The sequence below is a fragment of the Dermacentor andersoni genome, chromosome 1, assembly GCF_023375885.2.
Source record: "Dermacentor andersoni chromosome 1, qqDerAnde1_hic_scaffold, whole genome shotgun sequence".
NCBI lineage: Eukaryota > Metazoa > Arthropoda > Arachnida > Ixodida > Ixodidae > Dermacentor > Dermacentor andersoni.
Genome location: NC_092814.1, coordinates 76,589,312 through 76,603,297, shown reverse-complemented (window position 1 = coordinate 76,603,297; position 13,986 = coordinate 76,589,312). Strand labels below are relative to the sequence as shown.

Sequence of the window (13,986 nt, the reverse complement as noted above, 5' to 3'; positions counted from 1 at the left end):
TCCACAATATCACTATGAAAAAGCAGGGGCCCAGGGACACTCACCTACAAAACCTCATAGAATACCAGAAAAGTATTTAATTGTTGTCTATTAATTTCTACATACTGATTTCAATCTGTTAAGATATGAAGAGATCAGCATAGAAGAAAATTTGAGAGTCCAATCTGTTCTAACTTATAAATTAACTTATTGGAGGCTGCATTGAATGCTTTCCTAAAGTCCAAAAATATTAGGTCTTCTTGGCTACCTTTTTCAAAAGTAGAAGGCAAGGAAATGGATGGCTGTGGATAGTTGTGTGACGGTTGAGAGCCCTTTTCTGAATCCGGGCTGAACGGGGTTTAATGTGTTGTGCTGTTCTAGAAATTCAGATATGGAAGTTGCCACAATATGCTCAATTAATTTGCAAGATGACGATAAGATTGAAATCGAGCAGCATTTTGAAACGGTAAGTAGGTCCCCCTTTCTTAGTAACAGAATGGCGTGTGCCGATTTCCAATCCATCAGTATAGTAGCAGTTCTGATTCAGTAAATTGAGTGAGCAGACAGAAACGGCTTCAGCGACTTCACTTGAAAGATTTGCTTTCTTGTTTTCATAGACTGGCCTTTCATGTGGATCCTGCTTTGAAACTAAATGATATCATACTGTCCATTACACAAAGTGAACTTTTGTGTAATAGTTGGCAAGAAACGAATTACTAGTACTATATACGTAAATGTTACAAAAATTCGGCAGCTTGTTACACTCCTCTACCATGTGAAGGGGAAAGCCTGCTGCACACTTGGTAATGCACTGTCTCACATCGTCGCATTGCTGCTTTCACTGTTTGGCTTCTTCGGCTCATTTTCGACGCTTAGCTGAAGCTTTGTGCGCATGTGTATCGGGGTCAGACTCGTGCTAACAATGTTTCTTTTCGACTTTATGTTGAATCCTTTCAGTAGGGGATTGAAATGTATGCTGTTCTCTGTGTTGTATGGGTGATTTCAATGAATGTATGCATTGTTCACTTTGCTGGGCGTTTGTAGCCTCAGCCTTACAGGGGTATGAGCCATTGCGAAGGTCACATAGTTTTTTTTTACCACTTGACACTGCATTTCTATACATTGTATGCCTGATTCCAATGGATGTATGCACTGTATGCTTCACTTTGATGAATCCTTGTACCCGCTGCATTACGAGAGGGATGAGCCATTGTATATTTTGCTTGCATAGGGGGGGGGGGGGAGCCATTGCTGATGAATATCGTTTTTTGTAAATATGGACCGGACGACGCGTTTTTTCCAAAGCCATCGGAGATATGAGCTACTTAAGGCTTCTGCCTTAAAAAGGTAAGCGAACAAAACACTAAATGTTAGAGTTTTGCAATACAGTCAATGTCCGATTTTTCGATTCCCTAGAGGCCGCGAGAACGTCCGAAAAAAAAAATGAATGGACAACTCCAACCAAAATTTATTTAAAAACCCGATGTTTCGGAGTCTGACCGACGGTTCGAATGTGGTAGGGATCCAAAACGTCGGGTTCTGAAATGAATTTTAGTTGGAGTTTTCCTTCTCTTTAGGTAAGTTGCAACGCATGCTTTTTACTGCCCCCGAGGGCTCAAACGCCACAGGCACCTCTGAAATAGCTCTAAGGCCTACCAGTACACTTATTAGGCGTATCAGTGCTCGTGTTGTGACAGGAGACGGTGGGTGCTTGCGTGTATAATTAAGGAATAGATACTGTGTCTCGTGACAATTGCCTCTTCCCACTCTTGGTATGCTTCACCGCAATACGCGTATGCTTCACCGCATAACATTTCTGTACTGAGGCGAAGCTGACTCTCGGCAGCCGGCATTATGCAATACGTCGTGCTTTCCGAGCTTCGAAGCCATTGGCGAGGATTACAAAGGCGGAGTCAGCGCCATTGCTGACAGCGGCGAATTCTTGCCGTGAAAAACGGCACCGAACTGCAGGAAGCTGGGTATCGAACAACATCGAAACAAGTGGGCGTGGCGTTGCCGTGGTGGTGGCTACGGTTGCCAGCTGATCTACATGCGAGAGCGCCTGTTTGAGGCGGCGAGATAGCAAAAAAATTTGGAGGACGCTTAAGCTGTGCTTTGAAGAGTGGAACGTGATAGCATTCAAAGATCCCTGACTGCTTCTCACGCTTCCCAGCAACTGCAGCGCATGTAACCATAATTTTTACTGGTAAGTGGTGGCGATGAACGCTATGCACGAAGGTGGGCTTTCTGATTGAAACGCGGCCTCTTGCGTGGGCCACAATGCGGTAGGGTGCCTCGATGCGCGCGCCCTCTCGGAGGGTGGAGTCATTCTGTGAAGGGGTCAGTGCCGTCTTCCGACCGCCGGCCGCCATTGCGCTCCCCACATTTCGTTACGGTCGGTTGAGAGAGACTCGTGCACGGCGTTTTCTGGTCCGAAATGCCCGGGTGTTGCGTGCCCCAGTGCATGAACCACTCACGGAATGACTGGGAAGATGTTCCGATTTCCTAAGGAATCGAAAAGACGACGACTCCTCTGGCTGGTTAAGGTCAAGCGTGACAAGTGGCAACCCACGGACCGGTCGTGTGTGTGCAGCATAAGTTATGCCATTTCTGCATTCGTAGTTATTCGTTCATTTGTGTGCTTTTTCCCATAGCGTGTTCGTCATGTATTCTTGATATCAGGCACATATGCATGCGTGTGTAACTCGTTTATTTCTGGATAACACAAAATGATTTATTTTTAATCGCTTGTTGCACACCGGCTGCAAGAGCATCAAGATGTACAGTACGCGTACGTTGTGCGTTCTTTGTGACCGGCGCCTCGTACAATTTGATTTGGACTTGGCTGGAAGAGCATACACATGGTGCAGTAGAAGGTAAGGTGAGCTTTAAGCTTGCCTTTCAGGCAATGACATATGGATCGTGTTGACGTGTTTCCCGGCATTATTCTTGTGCCGCTGTCCAACTCAGGCGGTACTTGGTGTCCGTGCGTGTGTGTGTTCATGCGTGTGTTTGTGTGTGGGGGTGATGAAACCTATGACTACGCATGATGCATGTATGGTCATGACAAGCATGTCATGTCACGACTCATCATGACTGATTTAGTGACAATTAATTGGTGGTTATTGCTATGTATAGAAGCCACGTAGTTGTGCATTGGGCATGAGTAATTTGATCATGCATTGTCTGTGCGTTCGCTATTTTTTCCCCACCTGATGATCGGCGAATTATTTGAATATCGGATAAGAGATGACGGAAGAGGATTTCAAGGCTACGTGTCCGTTTAACGACAGAAATTTATTTTGGGCGGTGACAGAATTAGACGAAAAAGAGGTGTTGTGTTCGGGCTCCGCGAACTTTGTGGACAGCATGACACCAGTGTTGACCTACAACATTGCTTTTTTGAGCATACATATAATATAACAGGGTGCCACTTTTTATATTTAAAATGATTTCTTAGCTCACTACCCTTGTTCCACCTGTCAGTATAGGCAAGAAGCTTTAATATTTTAATTTGGAAAGCGCACATGCCTTCAGTTCATATTGTAGAATTTCCTCACATTGTCCCTGTTTGTTCAGAGAAAGCCGACAGTCTTTGGCTTCTTCCTGATTCTATTTTAGCGAGCCCCTAAATTTCACTTATCACTGTTTGTGAAAGTCCCTGTGTGTGTTAGTTATATTGGGCTGTTTATAGGCTAGCGTGAAGCCTTTTCAATTTAAACAGTGATAAGCTGGTGTCACCATTGCGTGCTTCCGTGCTGCAGGCAAATTTTGAAGAAAGCGCCTTTGAGCAGAACCAGGTGGACAGCTGGAAAAATTTCCAATGCCCTCTACCACGGATCCATCATACCCGATGCTACGAAATGACAAAGAAAGGCTGTGGGTGTCATATTGGTTAAAATATGCGATGTTAAAAAATTCGCAAATGTCAGCACAGGTAACACAGATACAAACAGATGAGCAAAACGAGAACAAGGTGAAAGCAGGAGACAACGTTTCGACAAGTGGACTTGTCTTCTTCAAGGCGTCTTCTTCAAGAAGACAAGTCCACTTGTCGAAACGTTGGCTCCTGCTTTCACCTTGTTCTCGTATTGCTCATCGTCTTGAATTTCCATCTCCCGCATTCCCCATGTTTTCCCTAGACACAAACAGGTAAGACAGACAGGTAACACAGACACAAATGAAAAGCTGCTACATTCACTGCAGTTTCCGTCAACCTGAAACAACCATTAAACGTCATTGCTTTCTACTCAGCGTTGCAGCATTCAGCCCGTAAATGGGCTAACTGATGACTGATTCAAAAACAAGATTTGAAAGTAGGGTGTGCGATGACAATTATTCTTTTGTCCCGTGGTGGCACGCGGTTTGTTAAACAAATTCGGGTTTCAGCTGGCAGCCAAACGGTCTTTACGCTTTGGTTAAAGGCACGAAACTCGCACACAGACACAGCGAAAGACAGTGGGACTCGTGCCTGCGTATGTTTAGTGCCTTTAACCAAGGTGAACAGTCACCAGCTAGCCCAAAAAGACGTTCTTTTAAGGTCCGCGTGGCTGGCGTGGACGGCAGTTTTCTGCTGGCAGCAAGTCCAGTTGGAAATTCCGCTTTAAAAATAAAAATGACAGAATATTAAATTGATATCTTCACGCTGCTGATGCGAACATTTCGTGTTCTCGACATATCATTAAAGCAACCCACGCTATCAAAGCGAACTGTACATGCAGCTGCGCGACGCCCGTTGACTGCCTACGGAGCGGGCATCATAATGGCGGACGCCGTAGCAGAACACGCAGTTGTCTTCACCCTGCACGGCGGCGGCGGAGGGGAGCGCGCGCATTGAGGCACCCTACAATGCGGCGGAGGCGAGCGCCATCTGGAGGTGGTTCAAGAAACCAGGCGCGCCACTCCATGGCCTCCAAGATATTCAGGCGCCGGCGTGTGCAAATGGCGGATGCCGTGGCTGGTCTATGATTGGTAGAAACGCGGGACTAGGGGTTTGTTTGAGCTTTCGCATAACAGTGTTATGTTTTCTCATATATTCAAATTACACACCCACGCTATCATATGAATCTGTAGGTAGTGTGTAAGTCGTACTTTATGATTTTTCTTTGTATTTTAGCTTGAGAAAGTCAATTCAGTAACTTCGTTGCACCACATGGAGGGCCTGGGTTTGTGTGGTTAAAAATTATTATTGCCGAAACAACGTCTGACACTGGACGCCAACGCAGGATGCCGCCGCGGGACGCCGCGCTGGATTTTCTACAACGCGGGCTCTTGCATTAAAATGGTAGCGGCAGTGGCGTAGCAACAGGGGGACTGGGGGGCTGTGGGCCCCGGACGAAGGGGCCAGTGGGGGGGTGTCATACACCTGAAGACACCCCTCTTTCCGCCGGCTTGACTGGGCGCAAATGGCAAAGAATGCTCCGGTATCTGCAGTAGCCCGAGCTCATGTACCCAATGTGTTGCGCCGCAGAATGGACGGCTGCAGCTCTATCAACACCCCACGAAATAATTGCACGAGTGTGCGGGCTAAAAAATTTAATTCGTGAAATGGTCGCTAAACTATTCGCCTTAGCGGAATGTTTCTTGTGGGGTGCGCTCGTGCCGTGCGTTCAAGCTTGAAGCAGGAGTCGCTAAACATACAGTCAGCTGGCGTTGTAAGGCGTTGAGGTTCTTGAGTCCCTCTTCCGTTCAGAACGCGCAGCGAAGACGAAGAAAGACAGCAGCAAGAGGGTGTTCAACGAACGCACCTGACGCTCTCGTTTACGGCGAAGCGTTCGTTGAGAGCGACGCTGCATAAGTGTGGCTGTCAAAAGTCACGAATGGGATTCTCTGGATCGTCGTCAGACTCGGTGCGGCCGAAGAGTTTGGTGGCGTATGACTCGACAGGCTGTATACAGTCGTGGGCGCTGCGATGTTCAGCTCGCTTTTACTTCCCCTCTCCCGCTCGCTCCGAGAAGCCGCTGCGAAACCTGCCGTTATGTTTCACACTTTTCTTCTTACCCTCGAAAGTTTCAGAAAACTGTTCTTGTTGTGTGACTTCATGTCACAAGTACAGCGTCTGTGTCACCTGCACAGAATTTTCAAAAAAAGAAAACTTGAATTTTGTATGGATATTTCCCGATATTCTATGAAGGTATGTGTTTTTGTGATTATTAGGAACTCAGTAGCGTGAAAAATATGGCAGATAAGTAATAACCATGTCCTTAATAATCCCTTAATTAGTACTTATAGAGGAAGCACTTCAATTCCAGAATTGAGGACTCAAAGTCATATTATTAAATCAACAAAAACTTCTTAAACGAAATCGTTTTGGGTGCTACAACCTACAGTACTTTCGCACTGCGGGCGGCGCCCAGTATGGCAGTAGCGAAATAAATATGAAATAGTGGACCAGTGAGGTTGATTCTTCAACCCTCTCCATTGCGAGTGCAGACCAACAGGTTTCGCTGGCACGGGCTTCATCGCGGTCTTCTTTTTTTTTTTTTTTTTTTATGGTGATGCCAAGAATCGACGCGAAGCATGCTCTATTCTGTTCCCAATCTTTTGGTGGTACCGCAGCTCGGATAATCACATTTGTCCGTACAGCAGCAAATAAAAACAAGGCTTTATTGATCACAATGAAGAGAACTCGTAATTGTCATAACATTGACGCCCGCGCAGCAGGGAGGCAGGTGGCGTTTTCCATTTTTCTAATATGGTGGGGAGATCAGCGTCACTGAGACACAATTTAATTTTCGTTTTCGTTCAGGGCGGCCCACAGCCAAAATACTGCGGTCCATAGTACCTACGACGATTTTTGTGAAGTTGTTGTTGGGCAAGATATGAATGTCGGCCTTCAATTTTGCAAATGCAATGTTGCCACTAAAATTAATTTGGTAATTAAAACTTTCTAAATTTTTTTTTAACTTGTGACGTGGGCCATATTTGTCACGATGCCGCATTTGTATTGGTTGCCAAGCCTTACAGTCTGACAGAAGATGTGCACATGCGCTTATCACAAGTTATCAGTGCAGCACCCTGTGTTATTTGGCGCAGAAAAAAGCAGCATGTACTGGCCTCGAGCTGCACCACTGGAAAAGCTGGCGCCACCGTAGGCGTGACGTGCTATTAGGGATCACGCAGACATAGCGACCGCGTCGGCTGCTTCGGGAGCGCCGAAGCAAGCTGAAAACGAGAGTTTAAATTACCTCGTACGCTGCAGTCCACATTTAGTGGCGAGATTTTCCCGCTTCGAGTGTCTCCTTTACAATGATTGAAAACACTACAATAGGTAGTGGCTGCCTTTGAAGGCGAGCAACATGGTAGGCTACTGCTCCGTGCCACAGTGCCGGACGTACGCAATGGAGCCCGGTGTCAGCCTTATTCATACGTAGCCGCAGGACAAGAAGCTGCGTGAAGTTTGGCTCGTGAAACATAAAACCGGCAAACAGTCATCGGCTACAACTCGGGTATGCAGCAAGCACAGACACAAGGAAGATTTCTGCTACGGCGCCGGGTCTGCAATGTTCGAAAAACGCGCACTGAGACGCTCGCCTGAGTCCGCTGCCCGACTAATATCCTGACGGTTTGGTCTATGAACTTGTCGATGCTATAGATACTGGCAAGTTCACTGGAGTGGAAAGGGAGCGGTAAGAAGCACATAAAAAAAAAAGCATGGCATATGGTCATGTTTGTGTTATGAATTAATGCACTGTATTACAAAAAAAAGAAGCAGCGGGAAATCGCAGGCTGAGAACACCAATAAATATATAGTGCGAGGCAACTCGAGACATAATATTGAAACGTCCAAGAATTTAGAAAAAAAAAAAAGAAGATTGAATCGTCGCGATGGCACATCACAGTCCCCGTAGGCGTCGAAGTCTCTACAATGAAATTATTTTTGAACAGCTCTGATAGTGCCCATGCAACAATGGTTGCTTGTATACTGTCAAATGCTCATATGCATGGTGCGAAAACGCGCACGCGGCGAAAGCGAAAGAATGTGCGGACAAGCATGCAGATGCGCAGTCGGTCGCTGCGAAGCTGTGCGATCGCTGCATTGAGGCTTCATTCTATGACGCTCCATTTAGTTATACAAACACTATAAGAACATATTTCACATAGTTTGCTCTCAGAGTTTGCCTACCTTTCACGCAAGAAGCTGGTTCGGGAGACTCCATCGCGGCGACCACGCACTGTGGCGTAATTCACTGTACGTATTCGGTAAAGAGATAGCGTCTGTAAACGATTCTGTGCTTTCAGTTTGCCCAAGATTATTATTTAGACAGTAAAAAACTTCTCTCATTTTGAAAGTACTTACAGAAATGTCCGGGAGAGCTCCCGCGTGGTGTTTTCAGTGAGCGCTGACAGCAAAACCTATGAGGAGTGCGCTGCGTTATCCTTCATACTGCGCCAGCGAGGCGCTTCCGATAGATGGCGACTCCGTAACTCCTCACCGCCAATACCTGCTGCATTCGCGATCTCTGGGAAAGAAAGTGAAGGAGAGGGGGACCCGGCAGACGTGCGCGGTATCCAAGGCGGCTGTACTGGTGCTGAAACCTGGAAATTGTCGATATCCTCACCTTCCTCGACTACACCCAGGGGGGGGGGGGGGGGGGGGGGGGAGGGGGGGGGACAGAAGACCTATGGGCCCCGGGTGCCAGACGACCTAGCTACGTCACTGGGTAGCGGTGGTGGCTTCGGTGATGCCATTTCAGACCTGCGGTGATGGCTAAAAGTCAGGAAAATCGGACGGGAATGGGTTTTTCCATTTGAAATTTCAGACATTCTTATACATTGACTCTAAGGGTGTATGGGCGATGCCGCGGAGGCAAGTCCGAAAAATCATGCATCCGGAAAATGGGTTGACTGTATCAAGCAAACGTGCTAATACTGAACATGAAATCAACCTGTATACTGACCTCTTGTGGGCAGTACACCGGACTATGGGTGCTTAGTTTATGGGGCAGCAAAACAGTCTGAAGTGACTTGATTCCGCGCATGATAGCTGGCTATGCTTGGCAGCTCATGCTTACTAAACCTCGTTGATCCCTATTTTATATGTACTAAAGTCAAATGTCTTTACAACCAAAGGTTTCTGGTCACTTCATTATATAGGTTGTGCACTGTACCACTTCCACTACAGCACACCAAGCACATTAAGAAAAAAAAAAAGGTTTAGCGTGAAATTAAGGAATACTTACTGAAAGAAGTTTCTAATTTTATTCTGCACACTCTGTTGAATGGAATGTGCAACTGCAGCCTGCGTCATGGCATCCACGTTCCTAGAATGCTGTGCGCTGAAACCTGGGAATGATGCAAGGTACAGCTGCAGAGTGTTGAATGCAAGTGTTGATCAGTGCTCCCTGTGAGCACCACAGCTCAGTGGTGCCTACAGAAGGCAGTGGCAGTGCCAATGTGTGCTTTTTTGTGGAGCAGCAAATCAATTGGGGGACGCCTAAATTTCTTCGTTGTACAGACTAATTTGTTGTAGGGGTCTTCACTGCAGAGGCATTCACAGTACATATGAAAGATAGTAATTCAGCGGTGATGTGCTAAATGTCTAGATGTTGAGGTCATTTTGTTGTGAAGGCGTTTGACTGTAGAATGCAATGAAGTGTCATTGAACCACACAAGAGCACTGCTAATTGTAGCCTATATAATCACCAGCTGCAAATATTCTTCCAAATTCTTATTAAGGGTTACAAGCAGAAATATCATGGTTCTCTAGAATTACTATACACCTTAACACAGAAGCAGCTCATTTTCTTCATGCTTTGCTTGGCTTCAGAACATCTCAGCTTCCTATGGCAGTTAGTTGATTGAATATTGAACACCTCAATAGGTCACAGCTGCCCCAGTCGTGTGAAGGTGACACCGGGCTTAACGTTTCACTTACAACATAAACTTTTGTCATTTGCTCTTGTCCGTCTGCATGTTGTGCATACGTTTGCTTCAATGGTGCGTGCTTAGGAAAGTGCTCGTATCGAAGCATATGTCAGTATTAAATTTACGTCTTAAATACACTTAGGCATGTCACTGTGTATAATTTTATTCAGCACATGCATGTGGCTATTTATGTTAGAATGAGAGGACCGTATTTCACCGCTGGCTCACAGTGGTCTTGGGTTGTGCTCGAATACTTGTGAAGTATGCTTGTACGACGACATGCTCTGTTTGGTTTGTACCACGTGGTTAGCACCATGTACTTACCGCGCTGTGCCAGTGTTTTAATGGAGAAACCAGTGTGACAGATGCGTATAGCTAGAGAAGGTGGGGGCAGAACGAGCACTGCCCTTAAAACAAGGGAAGAGTTGCAAGTTCAATTCTCGTACGTGTCGATAGGGTTCGTAGGTTTTCTGTCCGTTCATTTGTACCAACTCATCAAGCAAGAAGTTCTGCTGTAAAAGCTGGGCTTGAACACGAGAGCATCATCTATTACAAGAAAATTGCAGAATGCTAAGGTTTTCAGCACACAACATTGCCGTAAAAAAGAAAAAAAGCGTAAACACTGATTTCAACACTTGTAGTACTCAAAAATTAATAAATGCAGAACCTAGGTTCCAAACTGAGCTTCTATTGTGGAGGAATATGCTTCTTGTGACCAGCTAGGTATCACTTAGCATTTCTGCTGTTTCTATGTCTGTTTAGCATTTCTCACTGATATGTTTCAGTTGTCGCATGCTTTCAATAAAAATTTCTTTTGGGTGCACATAAATAGAAGAGAGCATTCACAGCGAAGTTCCTTACGATGCAACCTCTAGCATGAGTATATGAATAAGAAGTCTTTCAGGACGTAATTAAAGACATGGTTTTCAGTGCCTTTTCTTGTATGAACAAGTTGTGTACTAGAATAAAGAGCAGTTCATATAATTCTGCGATTTAAATAAGGCCTGCAGTGACATGAAGACCTTCTTAGAACTATCTTCAGGGGACACAACATATTCAGTACAATTTTTTCAGGTACGATAGCACTCACGAAATATAGAATGATGGTGGCGCCGTATGGTCAAATGTCGGCAGGCCGAAAGTCTATTAGGTCTTTATCTAGGGTGCCTGAAAATCTCCCACATGAGTTAGTGGGTAAACAGTGATGAATATTCATTACGTAGTTGCATCACACAAATCTAGTTTGTGTGTAGAGATCGTTCTTAGTTTGGCCAAGTGAGGAAGTACAGTGAGCGAAGCGTACCACTGGCAACTTTGCTCAAATCGTACGGCAACAAATGGATGCAGGAATACTTTTATTGACAACAGAAACACCGTGTACTGTCATACTTCTTTAAGAGGTGTCTTCTTGATGTTTCCTCCTAGAGCTGCAAACGCAGTGGAGCGCCGAGCATGTTTTGTGGCTGCCTATGGTGGAGCTACACACTTTTTTCTCTAGCAATGTGGCTGGTGGCGGCTTCACTCGCTCCCGTAGGCGGCTACAGGGGCTGCCACTCCAGAAGCTTTATGTAACCTTCTTGGGCACACTCCTGCCACGGTAGCTTAGAGGCCATGGCATTGCATTGCTAAGTTGGAGGTTGCAGGATCAGATCCCGGCCATGGCAGCCACATTTCGATGGGTGCTAAATTCAAAGGTGTCTGGGTACCATGCATTAGGTGCACTTTGATGAACCCCAGATGGTTAAAATTAATCCAGAGTCCCCTACCCCTACAATTATATCGTTGTTTTCGCACGTAAAACCCCCATTTTTTTTAATAGATGTGGCACTGGTACTATGCTGATTTGTAGCTTATATGTTACTGTCAAGTAATGGTTTACTATACACGTTCCTAGTTTTCGTGCCCCAATGTTTGCTTTGTTGTTATGAATGATACCTAAATCTTGGACATTATTTGACACTATCATCTTTTATTCTTCCTCTGATTTAACCCTCTAGCAGCATTTAATACTGATTTTTATTTCCCCCAGGCTCCTGCATATGCATTCTGCTTACTCTGGGTCAACGTTTTGGGACCATGGTTCTTCCAGCCAGCACCTCCGGAGGTAGATGACAAAAAACAGAAGAAATTGGAACGCAAGAGCAGACGACATTAAAAGACTACTGTCGTATGTGCATATACATTATTATGTGTGCTGGTTCAAGATAGGTTGAGAGTTGGATGTGCTTACATTGATCGCCAATATTCAGAAGTTGAAATTAAGTAGGTGCATGCACTGCATTATTTGGTTTTGAAGTCACAAGATGAAATATCTGAAGTAAAATGAAATTGTTGGACTTTACTCTAAAAGGCTCTTTACCATATATAGGAGGCACATGCAGTCTTACTTTCGCTCAAGGTTCAGTGGTTGAATTGCCATTGACATTCACAAATGTGAAAATAAAAGATGATGTCGGAAATATTCATGAAGCCGTGGATTGATAAAGTTGAGATTATGTGGTTTGCTATTGTTTTTCTCTATTTAATTTTTGATGCCATCTGATTCCCATTGGTGGCATTTTTTTCACAAATTTGTGTTTTCATTTGGTGGTTCCACTTCTATTCATTGTTCTGCACAGGAACTTAGTGACCAGCTTGTTTTTCTGCCGTGCTCGTAGGGGCTTTTGCATTGATAACATATGACAAATGACACATCACGGTAATGATTCACCAAGAAGGATAAAGGGTAGTGCTCTTGCATTGTGTAATTTGAAGTGTTGCCATGTTTCAGCTTTCTTGTTCTGCCGTTGAGAATAAGAGAATAGATATTTATACTCGCTAGGGTGTCTACGATTTGAGGGGAGAATACAAAAATTCTTGTGTACTGATAGTACTTAGGTGCACATTAAGGGACTCTAGGTAGTCATAAGCAATCTGTAGCCATTCACCATGGCATTTGCCATAGCCAGGGTGTCGCTTTTGGATGCAAGGTCGATCAATCAGTCCGACAGTCAATCGGTCAGTCAGTCAGTCAACCAGCTGTCCCAAATGACTGAAACAATAATTTCCATGCTGCTTCAATGCTTGTAGGTCCAATAGTCTACTGTTATCAGCAAAGCCTTTGTTCAGCACAATGTGTTGGTGGGCTAGTTGGTGTGAATCCATAATTACTTTGTTTAGCGCAAAACAACAGACACAAGAAAGACAACAAAGATGTCTTTCTAGTGTCCGTTGTTTTGTGCTAAACAAAGTAATTATGGAAAGCCTTTGTTAGCTGCAATGATCTTTCTGCATGGTATTGTGGGGAATGAACATAAAGCTTCTGGTGATGGATTGTAGAGTTGATTACATAATTCTTGCCAGACCTCCTTATGATGACTGAGCAGTATGGCATATGCAGTCTCAACAATAACACTTCTATCCTCTTTGTAGGAAAGTAAGAATTAAGTCAAGGAGTGTCAAATGACATTGTGCAAATAGCCTGTGCGATTGAATTTGGCACTAGTGTGTGTGTGTGTGTGTGTGTGTGTGTGTGTGTGTGTGTGTGTGTGTGTGTGTGTGTGTGTGCACGCGTGCGTGTGTGTGTGTGTGCACTGTGATGTGCACCACCATTGGGAGAGGTGTGCTCATGTGTTCAAGGTTGTGAAAGTATGTTGCCGTTGCATGATGGGCTCAAGAGCTGTGAATAAAACCCACTTGGTCACTGAAATAATTTCATGCACTAAATACATTGGACATCTTGCCTTGCCTGAAATTGTTGGCATAGTTCCCTTTTTTTTTTATGATTTCTCACCCTTCTTTCTGGATGATTGAGCTTCAATCTTAGAACTAAAATACACTTACTGTTCCCTTGCACTATAAAGGAAAAGTTGTCAACTGCCCTTTTGCACTCATTTTACAGACTGTTCTATCTCAGTTTTCTTCAATTTAGAAAAAGCATATGATACCATGTGGCGATATGGAATTTTGAGAGACCTGGCTGACCTGGGAATTCGTGGCAGAATGCTAAATTGTCTGTGATTTCATGTCAAATAGAACATTTCAAGTACGTCTTGGCACAATACTTTCACGCACATTTACACAAGAAAATGACTTTCCACAGGGTTGCATTCTGAGCACGACACTCTTCATAGTCAAAATGAACTCTGTTAATGAGATCAA

General features: G+C 44.7%; 1 protein-coding gene across 1 annotated transcript in view; it reads left to right on the top strand.

The window, feature by feature from the left end:
* LOC126544068 (transmembrane protein 208) overlaps positions 1-13,706 on the top strand; it is a 63,595-nt gene extending 49,889 nt beyond the window's left edge. The window contains exon 6 of the mRNA XM_050191275.3: positions 11,876-13,706. Coding sequence (XP_050047232.1) covers positions 11,876-12,001 — 126 coding nt within the window. The 3' untranslated portion in view covers positions 12,002-13,706. The remainder of the gene's footprint in view (positions 1-11,875) is intronic.
* The last annotated feature ends 280 nt before the right edge of the window (positions 13,707-13,986 follow it).